This window comes from Haplochromis burtoni, unplaced genomic scaffold, assembly GCF_018398535.1.
Source record: "Haplochromis burtoni strain Fernald_Lab_line unplaced genomic scaffold, NCSU_Asbu1 Contig_548, whole genome shotgun sequence".
Taxonomy (NCBI): domain Eukaryota; kingdom Metazoa; phylum Chordata; class Actinopteri; order Cichliformes; family Cichlidae; genus Haplochromis; species Haplochromis burtoni.
The window spans coordinates 56,739-77,136 of NW_024582909.1; the positions used below are offsets into that span (position 1 = coordinate 56,739).

Here is a 20,398-nt window from a genome sequence, read left to right on the forward strand (position 1 = left end):
ACTAAGGATGCTTTGCCAAATTTTGCAAACCATGCTCCTTTTTTTCCAAATACTAATTGACGCATTAAAGCAACATCATCATATTAATCATATCAATCAGAATCCCATATTCTTACAATAATGTTCATACAGTATATTCAGGGTAATAATGATCTGATCCTCTGTTGAATTTGGTTTGCTCACTTACAAAGAAATGAACAGTCTCTAATTTTTATTGTAGTTGCATTTTAATGGAGAAACAGAATATCAATCAAAAATCCAGACAACTCCATTACTTAAAAGTTATAAATTGAATAGCATATCATTTAGTGGAATAGGTAAATGATCCCCTATAACCTACAGCCAGAATTCTGGCCTCCACAGATTGGTTATGTGCCCATGTAGCACAAAGACTATATTCAGTCTATCAAACATTACAATTTCTGATCTCAAAGCCTTCAGGAAAAGCTTTGTGAGAAAGTAACGGCTGCTGGTGTGATGGAATAAAAATATAAAACGACTATCAGTCATTCTCGGTCTCCATGTAAGATCTTGCCTTAATAGGTAAGGATGATCATGACCCAAGACTACGATCTGAAGGCAGTTGGGACCACAGTCGCCAAGAACACCATTGATAACACTCTAAACTGTAATGGATTAAAATCTTGCTGAGCCCACACGACCCCCCTGGTCAAGAAAGCACATGTGCAGTTTGCACACTTCTAAATGATTCTGGGAACAGTCAGGTGAAAGTGGGGTGGCTGTAGCTCAGGAGGTAGAGCAGGTCAGCTACTAATTGGAAGGCTGGTGGTTTCATCCCTTGCTGCCCCAGTCTGCATGCTAAGTATCCCAAGCTCATATTAATGTGTGTGAATGCTTAGATAGAAAGCACTTAAAGCATAGAAGACAGTGCTTGTGTGAATGTGGCTTGTTGTATTAAGCACTTTGAGTGCTCTAGGAAAGTAGAAAAGTGCTATATAAGAATCAGTCCAAGTCCAGTGGTCATATAGAACTAAAATTGAGCGTTTCAGGGAAGAAAGATGTTGACCCAAAGAATACCATCCCCACAGTCAAGCACGCAGCTGGAAACATTATGCTTTAAGGCTGTTTTTCTGCTAAGGTTACAGCATGACTTCACTGCATTAAGGAACCAATGGGCAGGCCATGTACTGTAAAATGTTGAACAAGAACATCCTTTCCCAAGCCAGAACACTGAAGGATCGTGGATGGGTCTTCCAGCATGACAAATACCCCAAACATATAGCCAAGACAACAAAGAAGTGGCTAAAAAAAGAAGCATATTAAGGTCAGGAAGTGGCCTAGTTTTCAGATGTCAGTCCTGTAGAAAATCAGTGAAGGCAGCTAAAGCTTTAAGTTTCCAGAAACCTAAAGGATTTAGAAAATTTCTGGGCCATAATCACTCCTGAGATGTTTGTGTGGCGGGGTGTTGTCTTTGGCTCTGCCGTAGAGGAGGGATGGTGCAGCGGGGTAAGGGTGTAGAGTCAGGGGAGGCTGGCAGACACAGCAAGGACCTATCATCATAATCATGCATCCACTTTTTCTGCAGTAGCTGAGGAGAGCAGTAGCAAGAAGAGCGAGGGCAAGAAGCACTGCCAAGTGACCAGAAGCTGGAAAGCTGCTCACGCAAGCACAAGATTACAATGCACATTGTAAATGAAGACTCTGTAATTACACTGCCAAGCGTGGGTCACACTTGCTACAATGCACAAACCTGGTGACAACTACAAAAAACATCTCACAACTACATCTACCAATAAGGGCTTCTTTACCAAGTACTAAGTCATGTTTTGCCTGAGGATCAAATACTTATTTCACTCAAACCATAATTTTCATGTTTTTTGGATTTTGGTTGATATTTTTCTCTGTCCATTAAAATGAAATTACTACTACTACAGTTCATTTGTTTTTTAAGTTAGTAAACTTACACATTTAGCAGGGGCTCAAACAATGACTTCCTCCACTATATGTATGTATATATGCACCCTATCTCCTCCTTAAAGGATGGGCCAATCTGAATGAAAAATGTCACAAAGAGCAATTATTTTAGCATTTATTTATTCTAAATGTAAATTATTTTGATATTTCTAAAGAGGACGTTCATTTCATTATCCCCCTTCGAATGCAATGTTACATCTTCCGTTTGCATTTCTTTCACTTATCACTTTTTATGTATATTGCCCTTAAGTTAATGGTCACTAAAAATTGTACCTGCGATGGAATTGGAATGACGGAACCACAGTCCTTGCAAAAAAACACACATAAAGTGGGTTTTTGCCAGTAGAAGTAATTTTTAATACTGCAAGGCATAGACATTAAGATGGACAACATCACAGCTCCCTATTCTTGTTAGCATAGAGGATATGAGCCTGACTAAAACACATTTTATCAATTGTAGCAAATATGTAGTCAAATTGACTTTTACGCATCACTGTGATATTTTGTCACTGTTTAGTTGCTTGATTCTAAAAAAAGGTATCTGATGACTGAAAGTGACAGGTAGCTCCTTTGAACAAATAAGTAATGTAGACATGTTTTAGCATCTGTTTAGATATTGTACATAAAAACATTGGAGGACTTTTTAACATTTTTTAATAGTTTCTCTTATGGCTGATACAGCATTTTAGATATACAACAATAAACTACTGTTATCAAGTGAGCTACCATTTGGGTCAGGCACAAGTTGTGGCTACAATACTATGGTAATGTCATGCTAGTTACACTCAAAGACATGGGCTAAAAAGGCAGGAAGTGATAATGGGTATTCCATCCATCTTTATATGCTTTCTATAACAGAAAGTTATAGTCTGATGTGGCCATTTGATTATCTAATGAGCCCTAAGCACCCAGTTAAGATGCAATTAATTCCCTATAAAATGCACACAAATTGTGACTGAAAAGTCATGACAGTTGAGTTCAGATTGCTTGTTGTTCTTTTTTGCGTTCCAATACTATGGTTCAAAATACAGGTATGTATTTTGTGAAATACACCCTTTCTTGCCAAGAGCAGTGTTGCAGAGTAATGGAATACATGTACCGGCGTTATGTATTTAAAATACAAAATATGAGTAACTGTATTCCATTACAGTTACTGTTTAAAAAAGTGATAATAAGAATACAGTTACTGTGTTGAAATAAATGGATTACACTGCAGTTATTTCCTGTTTCACAAGCTGTCCCGTCTCTAATTTTGGCAATTCCCCGCAAACCCAAACAAAACGCAAAATACGAGTCTCTAATGTAAGCGTCCTGTTAATGTTGGTGGCGTCAGTTACACAATGGACCTGGAACAAGCACAACAGAGCCAGCAGTGCGTGGGAAGGAATGTATTTCTTACTTGGAGATTCTGACAACACTTCATATTTGCCAGCAACCAAGCTGCTGAGAGCAATAGTAATAACACAGTCTGCTCATTTCCAGATTCTCATTTTTATTCTTCAATCATAATAGATTATACTATTTCTTTTATGCTGGGTGTAGGTGCAGGCACTAAGTTTATCCTCTGTCTGAAGAACAGCCAACTTTCTTTAGATTTGCTGCTCCTTGCAAACAGGTTTGAACACCATATGGGTTGGGAGACTAGAGCTGTGTGCCTGAGATGACCTTATTGGAGATATCTGTACTCACTGAGATAATAAAGAGCTAAGAGTAGAAAAAAGCTGTGTGAAACTGTACAATGTGAAGCCAGAGGTTTTACTTGTACGTAAAAATTACTTGTAAATACACTGGCATTAGTGCTTGAAACTTTAAACATGTTTAATATGAAAATCCAATATTTTAACACTAATGCGTCTACATATATATATATATATATATACTATAATATTATTTATTAATATATATATAAAATGAGCATATGTCACTGTACAGATCCTCATTTTGGGGGGTTATTTTTATCTCCATTTGCTGAGAGTAACAATGCTCACTTCATTCCCCCTTGTACCTCAACATGGTGATGTTACACAGCACAAATTCTACAAGCCACAAAATATGTGTTTGAAACATAATTCTTGAGGTAATCATTAGTAACACACTGGAAAGTATTTGAAATGCTGGTTAAAAGCACAGAATTGGCTCTTCTAAAGTTTTTTTTTTACAAGCCTCACTTTTAACATCAAGACAAAACAGCAGACTTTACCCGACTTGTGCACACAGCATGATTACTGTGTATGTTATCCAGGCAGTTGGTAGCTTTTGCAATGGCACATCTGTGGTATTGTCTCTCACTGCATGTCTACTCAAAATGCTTCTTGAGCTAGCATACTACATCTTCACTTCGAGTAGTACTCTGGACAGCTAACAGTCACTGTAAAGTTAAGGTGATACACTGGACTGGGAGATACTTAGAGAGCACGAATTTATTTTGATAAATTACCCCATAAAAAGGTTTACTTACACAACACCAAATTGTAAGCAACTAATTAATTAAAGATGCAACAATGGCTTGGCCAGGGACCATCTACTTGGAACAGCCTTATGCTATTCAGAGCTCAGAGCCAACCAGAAGCTGCTCTGACAAAAAAACAGTTACAAGAAAAATTATGAAAATTTTAAAAAAATGTTAAAGAAAGGTCAACATAATTTTATCTGGTAAATTTATAAACATACTGGAAATAATGCAACTACCTGATATTTGTTTTGTTATATAAATCCACCTGCTTACTTTTGGTAAGTTAAGATATGTCAGATAACAGTGGGTATATACCAACTCATTTCTGTTAATTATTTGTACCTCTTTTCACTGTTTAAAAAAAGAGAAGATCCTGTTATTTAATGCAATTTTGGGGATTTAGGAAGTTTAATTATTTCTTTTAGTATGAAAATAATATTTTACTTTGAGAAAAGTTGAAAAGTTTGTTTGTATATGCTGTAAGTTATAGTTTTTAGAAAAAAAAAATCAGAATCAGCAAAAAAAGGAACTTGGAAGCAAACAACCAAATTGCAATTGGTGCATTTGCTTTTGTGTTCACAAACAAATAATTACATTTTATATGCTGTAATTACGCTGGAATTCTATAAGCTACATAACTTTGCTGGATTAGATCCGGGTTATAGGGCACTTCACAAATGCAAAAGTGACTGGAACCATGGGGGAAAATATCACAAAGGACATTTTTGGGGGTTGATATAACTTATTTACGCTCTATATTAACTAGAAAATACAACAAGGAACGTGTCTGCTTAGGGTCAGTTGTGATCAGTTTTTAATTACTGACACTCCTGAATCATAACAGTGACCCGTGTATTTTATCCATAAGATTCGGGCTAAAGTTGTGGAACATTTAAAGAAATTACTTTCAACGTGATGAGGGAATACATTAAATTGATATGGAGTATCACACAGGGCCTAATGTTGCTGTCACACAAACATTTAAATTTCCTAGCACAAACAATTTTCTTCTGCCAATTTTCATCATGTTTTTTTAACAGGCTGAGGTTTATTTTAATATACGATTCTATTCTACTTTTACATATTATAATTTTTGATCATAGTAAAATACCTTTCCTTTCTGCAAAGGACCTCATAACTTCATTAACCACTTTAAAACATCTGCCAGTTTAATTTCAGGCATGAAGTGGATTCACAAATCTTTAAGACTTGTAAATCTATACAACTATTTTAAACAACAATGCCTGTTTGAATTTTAGGCTTAATGATTTGATTTTTGTAATATCACTCGCATCTTTCACTTTTCTTATCTATTTAAAAATATATTTTGTAATGCAGTTACAGCCACATAATGTTAATTCCAAATAGACAGACAAGAACATGGAGTCTGTTTTAAAATTCTTATCTTCACATAACTTTAAAGCCAAGTACCTTTGTGTTACCTTTGTGTAAATTCCCTCTCATTTTTACAACTGAGAGGGAATTTACACAAAACGTTATAAACCTAACGTTTCTGGACTACCAGGACCAATAAACAGCATTATAAACCTTGTGATCTGAGTAGTTCAGTGTATAGTTCAGTGTGTGGTTGATTAGCTTAAACTAAGCAGCTGAAGCTTTTTGATATTGTTACTTCTCTCTGGGTTGAGGCAGTTTTGTTTATTTCATTTTGTTGTAATCATTAAAATACTGATATAAAACCATTCTTGAACACATACTTTCTCTTGCTAGAAAGTCAGACAACACTCAGAAAGTATGTCAAGACAACAGTAAACTCACATCTGCAACCTTGGCACAACTCATATGTGGAACTATTTCTCTACAAAGACTAGATAACAAAAAAGATTAACATCCTATTCAATATCACAGTGTCTGCTGGGGTTATTTTGTGACTCTTTGCTGGGTTCAGACCCCAGATATGTTAATCAGGTTGGCGATAACCTGCCTCAGGTTGACTATTTTCTTCTGAAATTTAAAAAAGTCAGACAGGAATCTCTGTTAGACGTGTTCTCTACAAGCTTGACTAAAAAGAAAAACAATGGATATGAGTTCGAAACTGCAGAAGCGTCCAAAAACATGTGTAGATGAATCCTGTAAAAGTTTTTGGCATAAATTTTGTGGACATCTGTGGCTGGCAAGATAACTGCAAACATGGTACCATGAATAAACATGTTAGCACTTGTCAACCATAAGAATGATTGTTTCTAGTCCTTTATACTTTTAACGTAGGTGTTTTCCCCTTGTCATTATAGTCTAAAGCCATAAATGTGCAAAAATTGTTTACCGAGCATCGAAACTAGATCTCAGATCAATAAATAGAAGCTAAGTTAAGGCTACGTCCACACTAATGTGTTTTCGTTTGAAAACGCATAGTTTTCTCTCCGTTTTGGCCTCCCGTCCACACTGAGATGGCGTTTTCCCCAAGGAAAAACGCAGCGTTTTGAAAACGCTCTCGAAAATGCATATATTTCAAAACGGAGCTGTCCCGTCGCAGTGTGGACACTCGAAAACGCAGACTTTCTAAAACGATGATGCATTTTAGTCCTGTGATGCATTCATGTGACCAATTAAACAAAGATAGTGGAGGGCATTATACAGCAGTTGTTTTGATTGCTCTCAATTTTGACAGCCCTAAAAAAGATTAATATCAGTTTGTACATGCTCCAGATAGCTTTTCTTCAAATTCTTTAATTCTCAAGCACTTTTGCGCATGCGCAGGACTGGAACGTAAGCGTTTTTGGCTGTTTCAATGTGGACGCACAGCGTGGACGCGGAGGGTTTTCAGACGAAAACGCCGTTTCCAAATCTATCCGGGCTAGTGTGGACGTAGCCTAAATTAACATAATTCAGACAGTGAGGTTACACACCAAACTCCTGTTTCACATCTGACTCAAACCCCGTGCAGCAGTTTCCTCAATTTTGGACTCGCAGTCAACTTTTGAATCCTATAAGTCAAAGGTAAGGTTTTACTACTTAACTTACATAGGTCAACTGATGTTGCTGTAAAATTTCTACCATTATGTGCGTGAATGAATCTGAAAGGCAGAGGTCAGTTACAAATTGAAAAAAACACTTTGAAGGAAATAGTGGAATTATTAATAAAAGTTTCTAATTTTTAGAATCTTAATGTACCAGTAAACTTTGATATCTTAAGGAATATAAAATTATTTGGTGCTGCTGTTTCAGAGTCTACGGAACTACAAAGATTAAACAAACTGAGCAAATTGACTATGAAAATAATGGCATCACTTGATCTGTGGTATCACTGGCTACCATTCAGAGATGCAAAGTCAGAAATTCACAGGTTGCTCCTAGTTTGGTCCCAGAATATCTCCCAGTGTAATGGGCTGCTACCTCAGGTGGAGTGTGTCTTGACAGTATTTTCAGCTCTACGGTGATGTCTTTCGGCTCTCTCTCAGGATGCTGTCCAGGCCATTCAGCTGGCGGAGGAAACCTCGGTTAGGGATGACACCTCTGTGGTCTTTTACTGTCTTGATGGCCTCCACAAGCGTCAGATTTTGTCTGATCATCAAGTAGGCTAGCACCAGAGTAGCTGAGCGGCTCACTCCCACAGTACAGTGGACCAGAACCTTACCTGCACATACCAAAAAACATAATCACAAGTCCACGCAAATTAAACAACCTGCATAGAACTCAGTAGCCATGCACACAAAGAACCCAGCACATACACAAAACTGTTTGCTTTGTATCCACTGTGGCAGAAACATCAGCGTTGTTTTAAAATGCATTTTTTTACTATTTGAAAAATGAAGTTTGTCAACAGTTATTGTTTGCTGTGTAGCAGTGGAAATATCAACAACTGCCACTGGATTACACGAATCTTTAAAACTGGAGGATTCTAAGGCGAGCTCTGAAGCCTCAGCACTCCTGTTCCATTAGTCTTGTACAATATCAATATCTTGTACAAACAAACAAACAAACATAATGAGGCTCAGGAAAGTAAGTGTGCATTGTGATCCAGCAATTATAACTTTGGCCAAAATACAGACATTTCATTCGCCAATAAAAAGTTGCTCAGCCTTCAGCAACACATGTAACTGCACGTATCATGACTGGATGAGTTTCAGGTTTTGCATTTTTTTCTGTATTAGAGTGAAGCCAGTGATAAATCAATACATCCACCCATGTACAGTGGAAATTACAGCTATGGTTAAAACGGCAAACTTAACTTTCAAAAAGTCAACAAATCCTGAAGACAACAAATTATTGATGTGCAGCACACATATCAAATCTTTCATAGTGATTTTGTAATTTATTCAAACTATAAACAGGCAAAATAAATAATAAGTTATGGTGTGTTTTAGCTACAGTGAATTTGTTCCAGCTCGGGTGGAGACTTTAATGAGTAAATACTTTTATGGAGATTCAAGTAGATTTTATTGCAGCACATTTATACTTTTATTTCAGTAAAATGTTATTTTTACTGAATATACATACACTATTGTATTACTTTTATATAAGTAGCAGATTTAGGAAACTTCGTCCAAAGCTGTAAAATGCTGATAATCAGCATTTGATCAGAGCATTTGTTCACTGTTTATCAAAACAGTGAAGAATACTTTACTAGTAAACACAGATCTAAGTACCACCAGATTTACATAAGATGATTTACGTAAAATGATAGAAACAACCTGAACTGTTTAGATCAGACAAATGAGCTACTTATTGTTGTCATATATTGTAAAAAGACAGTCTGTCACATACTCCTCTCTGTCCACTGCTCAGCGGACGTGTAACTTTATCTAGATGACCTATAATACTGGAACCTGAACCCGCAGTGAGTGGAACTCTGCAGCCAGAGGTGTACAGCTGTGTTTCACTGAGTGACCATTTGGCAGCAACATAAGCACTGGAGAGGCTTCCAAATTTAGTTTCCAAATTGTACACAAATACGGTTCAAAACAATGCTGATCATGGCGCCACCTTGCTTTAATGCAGTAACCTGAAATGTCCATTAAAAGTGACCAATCACATTAGAACCCCTCTTCCTTTGGGCTCTGCTCCAAACAGTCAAAATTCAGTTCATTTGCAGGAGCAAGAGTGAGAGTGTGAATCAAAGTTCTGCATGCACAGGTTGTTGAATTTATGCAGAGGAATTTAATTCTAGATTACGTTTTTTCCTGCGTGAAAATTTTGACATAAATAATTCCATAAGATTACAAAATGTTAGGTCAAAATGTTTTGCTTAAAATGATCAGTTTGTTCTGCAATTGGAATTCCCACCATCTCTGGCTCCAAAAACAACATGCCAGTGGCCACAAAACTAACATTACGCCAGATTCCAGAAATCAATGGATGATGTCACAAACTTCCATTATTTTTATACAGTCTGCAAAAGAGACATACAGAACCAGAGTGTGAGCTTGTGGATGTTTGTTTATATTACAATCTTCAGCGTGGTTTTAGGATAGCTGTGCCCCTGATCAATGCTATTAAACACAAATGGTTGCTCCCCTCATCCCAGTGCAAATTACTAGGATAAATTGATGATTTACAAAAGACTATTAGCTACCCTAAAAATATTTATACATATTTTATATAAATGAAAATAGTTTCATGTAATCAGTGTAAAGCAATATACTAAATATTTGTTAATACTTTAAAGAAAAAGCTAAATGACCAGTTAAGACAAGGGCTGTGCCCCAAATTCCTCTTTTCTTCTTCTTCTTCACTACATCAGACATTTGCATCATTATTTAGACCTGTTGAGCCACACAAGTCTAACTATATAACACAACATTTAAGTGTTTTTGAAGAAGCAACAGCATGTAGTGGGAAAATTTATAAACTAAAAACAGGGCCATTCAAATACAAATGGATGAATCTGCTAAAGCAAGGTTACATTAAGCTTTCCCAGTAGTTATATAAGACCTTTCCTAGATCAAAAAGAGATTCATTTAAAATGTAGAAGATACTACAGTCTGAAAATTTCTTAGGTCTTTGGGCAAGACACTTCACCCGTTGCCTACTGGTGGTGGTCAGAGGGCCCGGTGGCGCCAGTGTCCGGCAGCCTCCCCTCTGTCAGTGCGCCCCAGGGTGGCTGTGGCTACAATGTAGCTTGCCATCACCAGTGTGTGAATGGGTGGATGACAGGTTGTGTAAAGCGCTTTGGGGTCCTTAGGGACTAGAAAAGCGCTATACAAATACAGGCCATTTACCATTTAGGTCAAAGAACAGTCTTAGGTCTTAAGTCTTAGGTCAAACAACAAATGTATTTGTTTACTCTAGTAATATAATAACTCGTTTTTACTTAAAATTACTTTAGTCAATATCTATCCATCAGGCCATCAGGGTTATATGGGGTTCAGTCTTGCCCCAGGATCCTTTTTTGATATGCAGAACACAGAGCTTCTAACTGCTAGATGACCTGCTATTTGAAGTGATAATTTTCCCTCATGTTATCAATTAATAATACATTTTTCATAGCCATCTTTCAAAAGAATCAAAGATACCTTGTAAGCAATTAAATAACAAAAAACACAGCATGCAAAAAATAACAATTGGAAGAGCGCATAGATTTAAAAGTCAATAGATCATAAAATTAAAATCAAACACAGTAGAGCAGAGAATCTACCCACACAGACCCCCACACACACAGACTCAGACTAACCTCCACTGGTGAGGGCTTTGTGAATGAACTCGGAAGCAGGATAGAAGTTAACACTCATGTCAAAAGTTGGTGAGTCATGAGCCTCAATGCCATGATAGGTGATGTTCATCCCAGCATAATATTCGGCTCCCCCGCGCCACTTCGTCTGTGCGCAGTTGAGGATATGTGTAATGCCAAGTTTGGCCAATTCCCGTCGATCTGATGCAATGTCCCTGCAGAGGAGAGAAGGTATTTCCAGCTCTAGCAGTTAAACTGTTTTCACTTGACTACATAACTTGTATGATTTATGCTGACATGTAACTCTTATGTGACTCCTAAGCTTATGAATGAGACAAACAGATACTGCTGGGTGATGGAGCTAGATATAGATGTTAGATAAATACGCTTGCTTTAGACTAAACAACTTTCAGCTTATATGGTGGAATGCCAGAATATTTACTTCATTAAAATTAGTTCTCATTGGGTGCTCATTACTCACTCGTAATAAGTAATGGGTATTTTTATTTCTAGTAATTACTAAGAAATTAATACTTTAAGTATTTATTCACTGTTATTAAGACACTCTGAGTATTTACTTCTTCTGTCACCGTTTAGAGGTTAGAAACACTCACTGGTCTCCGATATAGAGTCGTGGCCACACTTCGTCTGCATGGTTGCAGGCCGTTTTGCCCGTGTAAAGGAGCCTTTCTAGCTCGGAGACGGTCAGAATCGGGGAGGAACGTTCAGAGTCTTTTCGGCTCGGAGACCTGGAGCTGCTCCGGGACCGAGAGAATCGAGACATGAACGCCATTAAATCTGTGAAAACAGAGATGAAAAGAACGGGTCTTTTATTATTATTATCATTATTATTATTATTATTATTAAAGAAATTCACACGCGCGCGCGTTCAGAATAAAACGAATAGAATTAAAATATAAACTGGTTGTGTGTTGTAATCCTTACGTTTATTATTTGAATATGACATTTTAATAACAAATGTACCTATAGCTTTATGTAAATAATTCGTAGCATGTTAGTTTACAGTTGCGGATACAAACAAAAGCATGCAGATCATGAATTTTACGTGTTTTTTAAAAACGCGAATACCATATTTGTATTTACCTGTGTTGTTTTATTCCGTGTCTCAGTTATGTGGGGCTAGGTGCTCTGCGGCCATGTTGACTAATTTATTTGTTATGGGAGGATAACTGTGTAGACGAGACAGCTGCTATTGCATTCAGTGGGCATCTTCACCGTCTTCTCAACAAGTCTTCATTGAGGTGCGTGACTCCGAGGACATAGCTCCCGTTATAAAACGAAATTTAACGAAATTTAAAATAATGTGAGCTTACACAGTACAAAGAGCTTCTCCAGTTCTTCTCTGTGGCAATTTATAGTCGGTTGTGTTGAAATAAGCGACTTTCAGCTGCTCCTTTAGTCACATTGGTCACAAGGGGTCGCCACAGCGAGTAAGTCTGCATATTTGATTTGGAAGATTTTTACACCGACTTCTTGACACCATTGTGACTAAAGGAAGCAATTGAAGGTAGTTTATTTCCCGACGCAACCCCAAAAGGATTTGTGAGCACTCCTGGGATCGAAGAGGGATCTTTCAGTTTTTATGCGAATGTTGCTATTGCTAACTGAAATGATGGCTTTAATGGTATTATTTAACATTAATGGATTTTAGTCATTGTGGTGTTTGCTACCATCTGCTGGTCAAATTGGGGTAAAGCATTAAAAATGTCAAGGTAGGAAAAAATGAATAGCAGTCTTACCACAAGGTCCATCTGCTCTGGAACTTTCCATCACACCGCTGGGGTAGTGCGGTGTTGTTCTCCTTGTATAAAGAGTGATGGAAAATTCTGTCATAAAACTGACTACGTTTTAGTTTTTCTTTAGGAAGACCCATGTGCAGAAAATAATATATGTTATGAATTACAAATTACAATTAATAAAATTAGTTTTAAATCTGATTTAATAATAACTGATTTAATAAATCATTTAAAAATCGAATGAAGAAACGTTAGACCCACTGAAAACAATCTAACCATAAAAAAATCAAAATTTGGGCTTTCTACGGAAAAAAATATAGGGAAAATGATTGTGTGCATATATATATATATATATATATATATATATATATATAAAACCTTGGTAATGTATTTGAAATATGCTTCAGTTTCTTTTTTAAGAGCAAGAAAACTGTGTTGTGTATTTAAAAAGTACACTTTTTAGATATAAAGTAGAGATTGACTACAAAATGTTCTTTCTTTTATTTCGGAGGTGCTTAAAAGCGACATGACGTCATAAACTTGCGACGCACGTGTGAGCTTGGTGAGAGACGAGCGATGGCTCATGAGAGGCTACAATTCCATGAAATGGGCTTAGACGACCGCCTGCTAAAGGTAACAAACTTCGAGGCTGTCGGGGGAACTGTGAATTTTCAGGTGGAGAATAAAATCCTCCGAGAAGTTTGAAAATCCGACAGTTACTTCGGGAGTCGGAACTGCTCGCTCGGTGGCAGAGTTAAGTTTTTATGCAAACATGAAGTTGTGCGTAGGTGAAATTACTAGACATGGAAAAATGCTGGATTACAGAAGTAATAGAAATCATGTCCGCTGTTTTCTAGTATAGACGCCGTTTCGAACTTTTATCAAAAGCTAATAACAGTTTGATTACCCTACATTGTTTTTGACTTTCTCCTGGTTGTAACTGCCTTCCTAGTGTCCCGTTTATCATGTATGACAAAATCCGGTTATAACGATATTTACTTAAATGGGCATTCAGTTAACCCATAAATGATGATTTCGACATAAACATGCATACACAGACGCCACATTGAGGGAGGGGGCTCACCCGTTGCTGCGACCCGTTAGCGCGTCCGCCATATTGAATTTGTCCTTCTTTTTTAGCAATGAAACTACAAAACTACTACAAAAATTATAGATCCGTGTTTCATTGTATGCAATAAAATTTTACGGTTAGAATGTAAAACAAAAAAGGGCTAGTTCCAATTTTTGTTTTGCAAATGTAAGGTGCACTACAAATGAAATGTGTTTATTGTTATTCTTATTGTTGTTGTTAATAGACAGCTGTTCTCCTCAGCTACAGAGAACAGCTCTGTTCTCTCCCTGTTCTCCTCTCCAGCTCTTGGCTGCTTCTGGCTTCTCTTCCTTCTAATCTTCCACACACAATTTGTCTTGGCCTATCGTCAAGGGTGGAAAGTGTCTATCCTGTCACCTCTCACTTTGCAGTGTGGGTTTCTTAGTCTCTCTTGACTTTGGACACTTCAACCATGGCATTTAACAGATATTTTATAAAATGTTGCTATTTTTGTTAACTTGCAAAATGAAAACACAATTTTGACTTAGAATCCCATGGACATATTTTATATATTTTAATCAAAAGGAAAAAATAAGAAAGGTGAAATTGGACATAAAATCCTACAGAAATAATAATAATAACTTTTATTTAAAAGCACCTTTCAAGACACTCAAGGACACTAAACAATAGAGTAAAACACATACCGGTAGTAGAACAATGACAAAATGAAGAACAAAAAAAACAAACGCATACACACAAGATAAAATAAATAAGGTTGGGCAGATGTACAGATTTTATGTGTAACAAGTTTATTCCTGGACCACTTCACTTCGACTGTCCGTCATTTTTGTTCAAAGATTTCTTCACCAATATGCAAAGCATCTTGGGATAGGGTGGGCCTCGAAGGGGGCTGCATTTGGGGGAGCCAGCTCAGACTCTTTGCTGTATGTGTGTGTGTGTGTAAACAAATTCCAGCTCCATGTTACACTGCTGCTGCTGTGTTGCCAGTCCTTTTGTTGAAATTTTTTTGCAGAGTTTGTTTGTTTTTGTGGACATGCTTGCTGCTTTTTCATTCATTTTCAGTCCAGCCCTGTACCTCCCTGTTTTCAGTGGGTTTTTTGTTTTGTTTTCGGGTTTGGTTTTTTTTGTGTGTGTGTGTGTGTGTGTGTGTGTGTGTGTGTGTTTTAAGCGCTTAAGTGTAGAAAAAGTGGTTGTGTGATTGAGTAAATGAGACATGTTGTATAAAGCACTCTGAGTGCTCAAGTAGATGAGAAAACTGCTCCATTTACATTTAGCACAGCAGTCAACATGGGGAATGCTCTGCACCAAATATTAAACTGAGATTTGTCTGACATTTGTCTGTGTCACTATAATAATTTGTTTCACCTCTGGGTTTTTTTGTTTTTTATTCTTGACTCAGGCAGTCGCAGATCTGGGATGGTCAAAGCCCACTCTGATCCAAGAAAAGGTAATCCCTTTGGCTTTAGATGGAAAGGACCTTCTGGCTCGAGCCCGGACTGGGTCTGGGAAGACTGCCTCATATGGTATACCTGTCATACAGCGCATCCTGGCTTCCAAACAGGTGAGAAACAGCAATAACGCTTTTGGAAGCAGATTCAAATGCTGAGTTTACACACTGTAGGTTGATATTACTTTCATCTTAGATGATCTCTGCACCTTAGAGAATGTGACTCTCCAGATTTTGTTTTTTGTTTTTTATTGTTTAGTGTATAAAATTTAAAAAACAAAATGGTGTTCCCATTGTTTAGGATGATGTTTTCTGTTCTCCAGACAATTTGTTTTACTCCAGAGTTGTTTATTCACTGTTTGTTGTTTCTCCTGTTAGACTGTGCGTGAGCAAGATGTGAGGGCTCTGATTGTGGTGCCAACCAAAGAACTGGGTCACCAAGTTCAGATTATGATGAGACAGTTAACAGCGTACTGCTCCAGGGACGTCCGAGTGGCCGACATCTCTAGCAAGGTTGATCTATCAACACAGAGGTCAGCACATTTCTTTCAGTCAGAAAGCTGAAGCGGTCTGTTCAAATAAAGTCTGTGTGGGAGACACTGGTCCACGTGGTCTGAATAGTTTTTATTTATCGTTTAACTTCACGGAAAGAGTACGTACTCCACAGAAAAAAACACAGTGACCTCAATATTGCTGTCATCAGGTTACTTTTGTTCTCACTTTGGTTCTGATTAGTGCCAACATGTATGGAACACGTCAGAAGATGGGTGCAGCTGTGTGTGGCTACAGTAATCTCTAAAACATTGTGGAGGTCTCGCCATGCTTTAGAGCTGCATTTCAGCCAGTGGTGTTTGGGATCATGTCAATACTGATGGAATTATGAATACAGTAAAGTAGAATTTGATCTATCATGGTACAATGGTACTGTAACGTCTGTATTTGATTTCATGGTACGGTCATTTTTTTTAGTATTTTATTTATTAATTAATTTCTTTTTTTTTGTAAATCTGCAATCATTTTGCTAGTGAACAGTCCTCCTTGTTCTTTTGATTTTAATTGCTCTTACCCCTTCCTGTTTTATGCTTTGCTTGGGTTTATTGTTCTGTTGTGCATTTAGCAAGCTCAAAAGTCCCTGATTGTGTGATAAGAATCTAAAGACTTCAAGTGCCTGCATTTTTCCACAGTATTGCAGTTATATAATATTTTTAAATCCGCAAAGCGTAATTGTGGACTTCATAGATTAATAAAAAAGTCCGTGTTGTCAAACGAGGAGATGTATTTTAAATGATCACTTTTATGTGTGGACAGGCCCATTTTAATGGAGAAGCCGGATGTAGTTGTGGGGACGCCATCCCGTGTGCTTGCCCATCTCAACGCACAGAACCTGGTCCTGCGTTCTTCTCTTGAGATGCTGGTGGTAGACGAAGCCGACCTAATCTTCTCTTTTGGCTTTGAGTCTGACCTGAAGAACTTGTTGTGGTGAGGGTGTACAGATTTTCACCAGAGGGAACTCGCTTCATGCAAGCGTCTCCTGCTGCTGTTTGTTTTAAAATTTGCATTAGAAAGGTGGTGTTTTTGTTTGTTTTTAACGTCCGGGATTTAAATGAGAGATTCCCAGCCTTTTTTAGGTGAAAGTTGCATGAAACTTACATGTGTAATAGTGTTATAGGTTATAGCCTTCTTATGAATATGACACGAGCTAATAATGTTTTCAACTCATCCATTTTCCAAACTAATTTAAATGTAAGAGGCAAAGAAGAAAGAAGTCTCTTTTTTCACATCATAGTTTTCTTCTGTTCTTGTTCTTAAAATCTCAAACTTGGTAAAAAAGAAATGAAGCAAAAATCTGTTTTAGATTGGAGCATCAGTCTTTTTCAGAGACCACCAAACATACTTTTCTTCCCTGCAGCCACAAGTTGCCTGTGTTTACATTTAGTTTGGCTTCAGTTGGGTTTAGGTTAGTTATTGTAGCCTTAATGTCAAATTTAACTGTTTTTTTTTTTATCTTTCTTTCTTTTCTTTTTTTTTTTAAACAGCCATTTACCAAATATCTACCAGTCTTTCCTGATGTCTGCTACATTTAATGAGGATGTCCAGAGCCTCAAGGAGCTGTTGCTGCACAATCCTGTAATGTCCCCTTAACACTCACTTGATCAAAGGTTTATTGTTTTCTATACAATTGAATGTTTAGATACATTATTAATAACATTTGAGTTACTTCCTGTCAAGTCAAATCAGCCCTGCCTTTCTCCTTCAGCCTCAGGTATCAACACAGATTTCTCCCAGAGACTCCCACTTACTGAATATATTTATTCAGTATTTATTATTAGATTTACTATTATTATATTTTTTCTTCCCTTAACCCCCAACCAGTAACAGCAAACGGCCACTATATAAATTTAACAGAACACAGTAATTGCACTTGGGTTGAGAACAAAACAAAACAACCATACCGTTCATACCATAAATTTGTTTCTAACAAATTTATGGTATGAACGTGATTCAACCCAAATACTAGTAAGTTTAAGATACACACCTTCCCACCTGAGATGTGGCAGGGCATCATAGAAGCGAAGGTTGGTACAAGTTAGCAACTAGCCACCTGATTCGGACCAGAGTAAAAGAACTATAGTTGTGAAAACACTCTTAGCCTGCTATGTTTCTAATTAATACTGTACAGGCTGAGACCAAGAGTTAATTTCACACAGTGTGAATTGATCATTGTTGTATTATCATTATCAGTGTTCTCTTCTGCATTGTGCAGTTAAAGACTTGCGCAAAGTAAATGAGTACAAAAAAACATAACTTTATTCTCTTGCGAAAACCTTAGTGAAGAATAAGAGTGAAGTTTAAGCTGCAGTCAGAGGTGATATGCAGGATGTGTTGATGTTTCTGGTTTTGTCTTGACCCACACATCCATTTTGGATATGGTGTTTTGTTAGGTGATACTGAAGCTTCAAGGATCCCAGCTCCCAGACAGCAGCCAGCTGCAGCAGTACAGCATCAAATGTGAGGAGGAGGACAAGTTTCTACTTGTGTACACACTGCTCAAGCTGTGCCTGGTTAAGGGGAAGACGCTATTGTTTGTGGGAACTGTGGACAGATGCTATAGACTCAAACTGTTTCTTGAACAGTTTGGCATTCCCGCCTGCGTCCTCAATTCTGAACTGCCGGTCCAGTCCAGGTGAGAGGAGAATTCACAGGACAGTGTTATATACATTTTCAGGTTTTTTTTTCAACTTTATTCTGTGTGGAAATATGAAGGTGTACAGTCACCTTATTCAGAGCACAACATTGGGCTATATACAGTGTAATTATTGAGTTTTCTCCTGATGTTGGACCGATGAACATGAACATAAGTGTTAAAAAGGCCAGAGTTCCTTTGTGACCATCTAGACTGTTGCAGTAAACTTTATTGGTCAATGACTCCCGTGAAGAGGGACAGTCAATTTCATTGATTTTATACGCAATGTGACAGTGCAGATGATTCTGTAATATTTCCTTAAATGATTAACATCAGAACCTGCATGAAACATGCGCTTTGAAGATCAGACTTTAGATCCCAAGATTGTGTAAAAAAAAAAATTAAAAGAATTGGGCTCAATAAGCATGCGAGTATCTGTGAGCACAGTAAAAGGAGTCCTTCAAATATTGCACTTTGCAGCCAATGGCTGCTCCAGCTCCACTAGCTTAGACTGCAGCTGATGGTCTTTGTTCTGCACCGTAGCCATGGGGAGCTCTGTGTAGCAGCACAAATCCAGTTTTGAACTCGCCACATTGTAAAATGCCCTGCATGTTTTGAAGAAAAGTTAGTACAGCAGTCTAAGTTGGTGAAATTAAGGTAAATTTACCTATGGGTTAGGGTTGGAACCTCTGTTGATAAATAGCTGGATGACTTAAAGAACAAAAACTAATCAATAATCAGTCTAGACAGCAAAGTAAGGAGTAGTAGTAGGAGTAGTATTTATTTATTGTCATTGTCAAGAACAATGAAATTGCGTTTGGGGCTTCCATACAACCCAAAAAAAAGAAGAAAATAATAAATACCCTTAAAACCCAAGTGTACATATTTAACCCAGTGTGACTCCAATGCAATAAGACAATCCTTAGCAATAATGTTTGTAGAAATTCAGACAAAGACCTGAGAAACATGACAAAATACAACAATGCAACCCATTCAATATTATTGTACTGTGAGATATGATATCAGATATGATAGTTATCTATTTAAGAAAGAGGGGGGGGGCAGGAGGGGAAAGTAACAACAAAGGATCACGTTTCAAGGCACTATTGGAGAGGCTTGTGTAGTGTTACACAGAATAGTCTGTCCACAAATATAAGTATCATAGTTTTGAACTATTAATGCATCTGTTTTAAGATTTTTGTTTATTTGCTTGTTTTCTTTTTAAGCGTCTTGTTAATTTGGACCCGACACGGCACATGACACCCACAATAGTAAAAGTATACTGTAGCAGGCAGTCATCCAGTATGTATGGTGCATTATTGATTCCTTTCTCTTCTCTCTGTGTTTGTGTTTTGTATCACTCTGTTGCAGGTGTCACATCATTGCCCAGTTTAATCAGGGGTTTTATGACTACATCATCGCCTCAGATGAGCAGAGTCTGACTGATACAGCCGCTGCACCACAGACGACTGCAGGGAAAGAGAAGAAAAAGGCCCAAAAGAAGGGAGGAAAGTAAGTCAGACTATTGATTAACACTCAAATAAAAAATATTAGAGAGATAATATTCTGAAGCAGCACAAGATGGGGAAAAATGCCATAAGGGGGAAAACTAATATTAGTAGAATACATTTTACGTGATGTTTCAGTAACCAGTTGGACTTTCTCAACAGTGTAAAACTACAGTTTATATTCTTAAGTATAGACAACAGTGAAGTTTTTTTGGTGCTGGTTACCAGAAATCGTGCCCAGGGTTCGTACGGGTGCTTGAAATGCTAGAAATTGCTTAAATTTTAACATTGCCCTTTCGTGGTTTGAAAAGTGCTTGAATTTTGGATGTGGTGCTTAAAACTGCTTGAAACTATAACTGTATTTCATTCACCACAAATACCTATCTGATTGGATAGTTCTTTTTTTTCTCCTTCA

General features: G+C 37.4%; 2 protein-coding genes across 3 annotated transcripts in view; one reads left to right on the plus strand and one right to left on the minus strand.

The window, feature by feature from the left end:
• Positions 1-7,126: 7,126 nt before the first annotated feature.
• Positions 7,127-12,811, minus strand: LOC102303637 (dual specificity phosphatase 26). 2 transcript variants are annotated; one of them, XM_042214314.1, is made up of 4 exons: positions 12,350-12,811; positions 11,630-11,813; positions 11,019-11,230; positions 7,127-7,982 (listed from the first exon to the last, which is right to left on the minus strand). In XM_042214314.1, exons 2-4 carry the CDS (start codon positions 11,806-11,808, stop codon positions 7,777-7,779), a joined length of 597 nt encoding a protein of 198 aa, XP_042070248.1. In that variant the 5' UTR covers positions 11,809-11,813; positions 12,350-12,811; the 3' UTR covers positions 7,127-7,776. The 2 variants fall into 2 exon arrangements, with proteins under 2 accessions (XP_042070248.1, XP_005947969.1); XM_005947907.3 differs by lacking the exon at positions 12,350-12,811 and adding an exon at positions 12,120-12,236.
• The window catches only part of ddx56 (DEAD (Asp-Glu-Ala-Asp) box helicase 56), a 16,680-nt gene continuing 8,448 nt past the window's right edge, over positions 12,167-20,398 (plus strand). Inside the window, exons 1-8 of the mRNA XM_042214312.1 lie at positions 12,167-12,277; positions 13,284-13,405; positions 15,244-15,405; positions 15,670-15,824; positions 16,600-16,770; positions 17,328-17,418; positions 18,234-18,475; positions 19,847-19,987. Coding sequence (XP_042070246.1) covers positions 13,349-13,405; positions 15,244-15,405; positions 15,670-15,824; positions 16,600-16,770; positions 17,328-17,418; positions 18,234-18,475; positions 19,847-19,987 — 1,019 coding nt within the window. The 5' untranslated portion in view covers positions 12,167-12,277; positions 13,284-13,348. The remainder of the gene's footprint in view (positions 12,278-13,283; positions 13,406-15,243; positions 15,406-15,669; positions 15,825-16,599; positions 16,771-17,327; positions 17,419-18,233; positions 18,476-19,846; positions 19,988-20,398) is intronic.

Excerpts from the sequence above, each read along its gene's own strand:
- LOC102303637 (XM_042214314.1), bottom strand. The coding sequence starts at position 11,808 with ATGGCGTTCATGTCTCGATTCTCTCGGTCCCGGAGCAGCTCCAGGTCT. Across the intron at positions 11,231-11,629 it reads CGACTCTATATCGGAGACCA|GGACATTGCATCAGATCGAC; the intron begins GTGAGTGTTTCT and ends TCTCCTCTGCAG. Across the intron at positions 7,983-11,018 it reads CAAAGCCCTCACCAGTGGAG|GTAAGGTTCTGGTCCACTGT; the intron begins GTTAGTCTGAGT and ends TGGTATGTGCAG.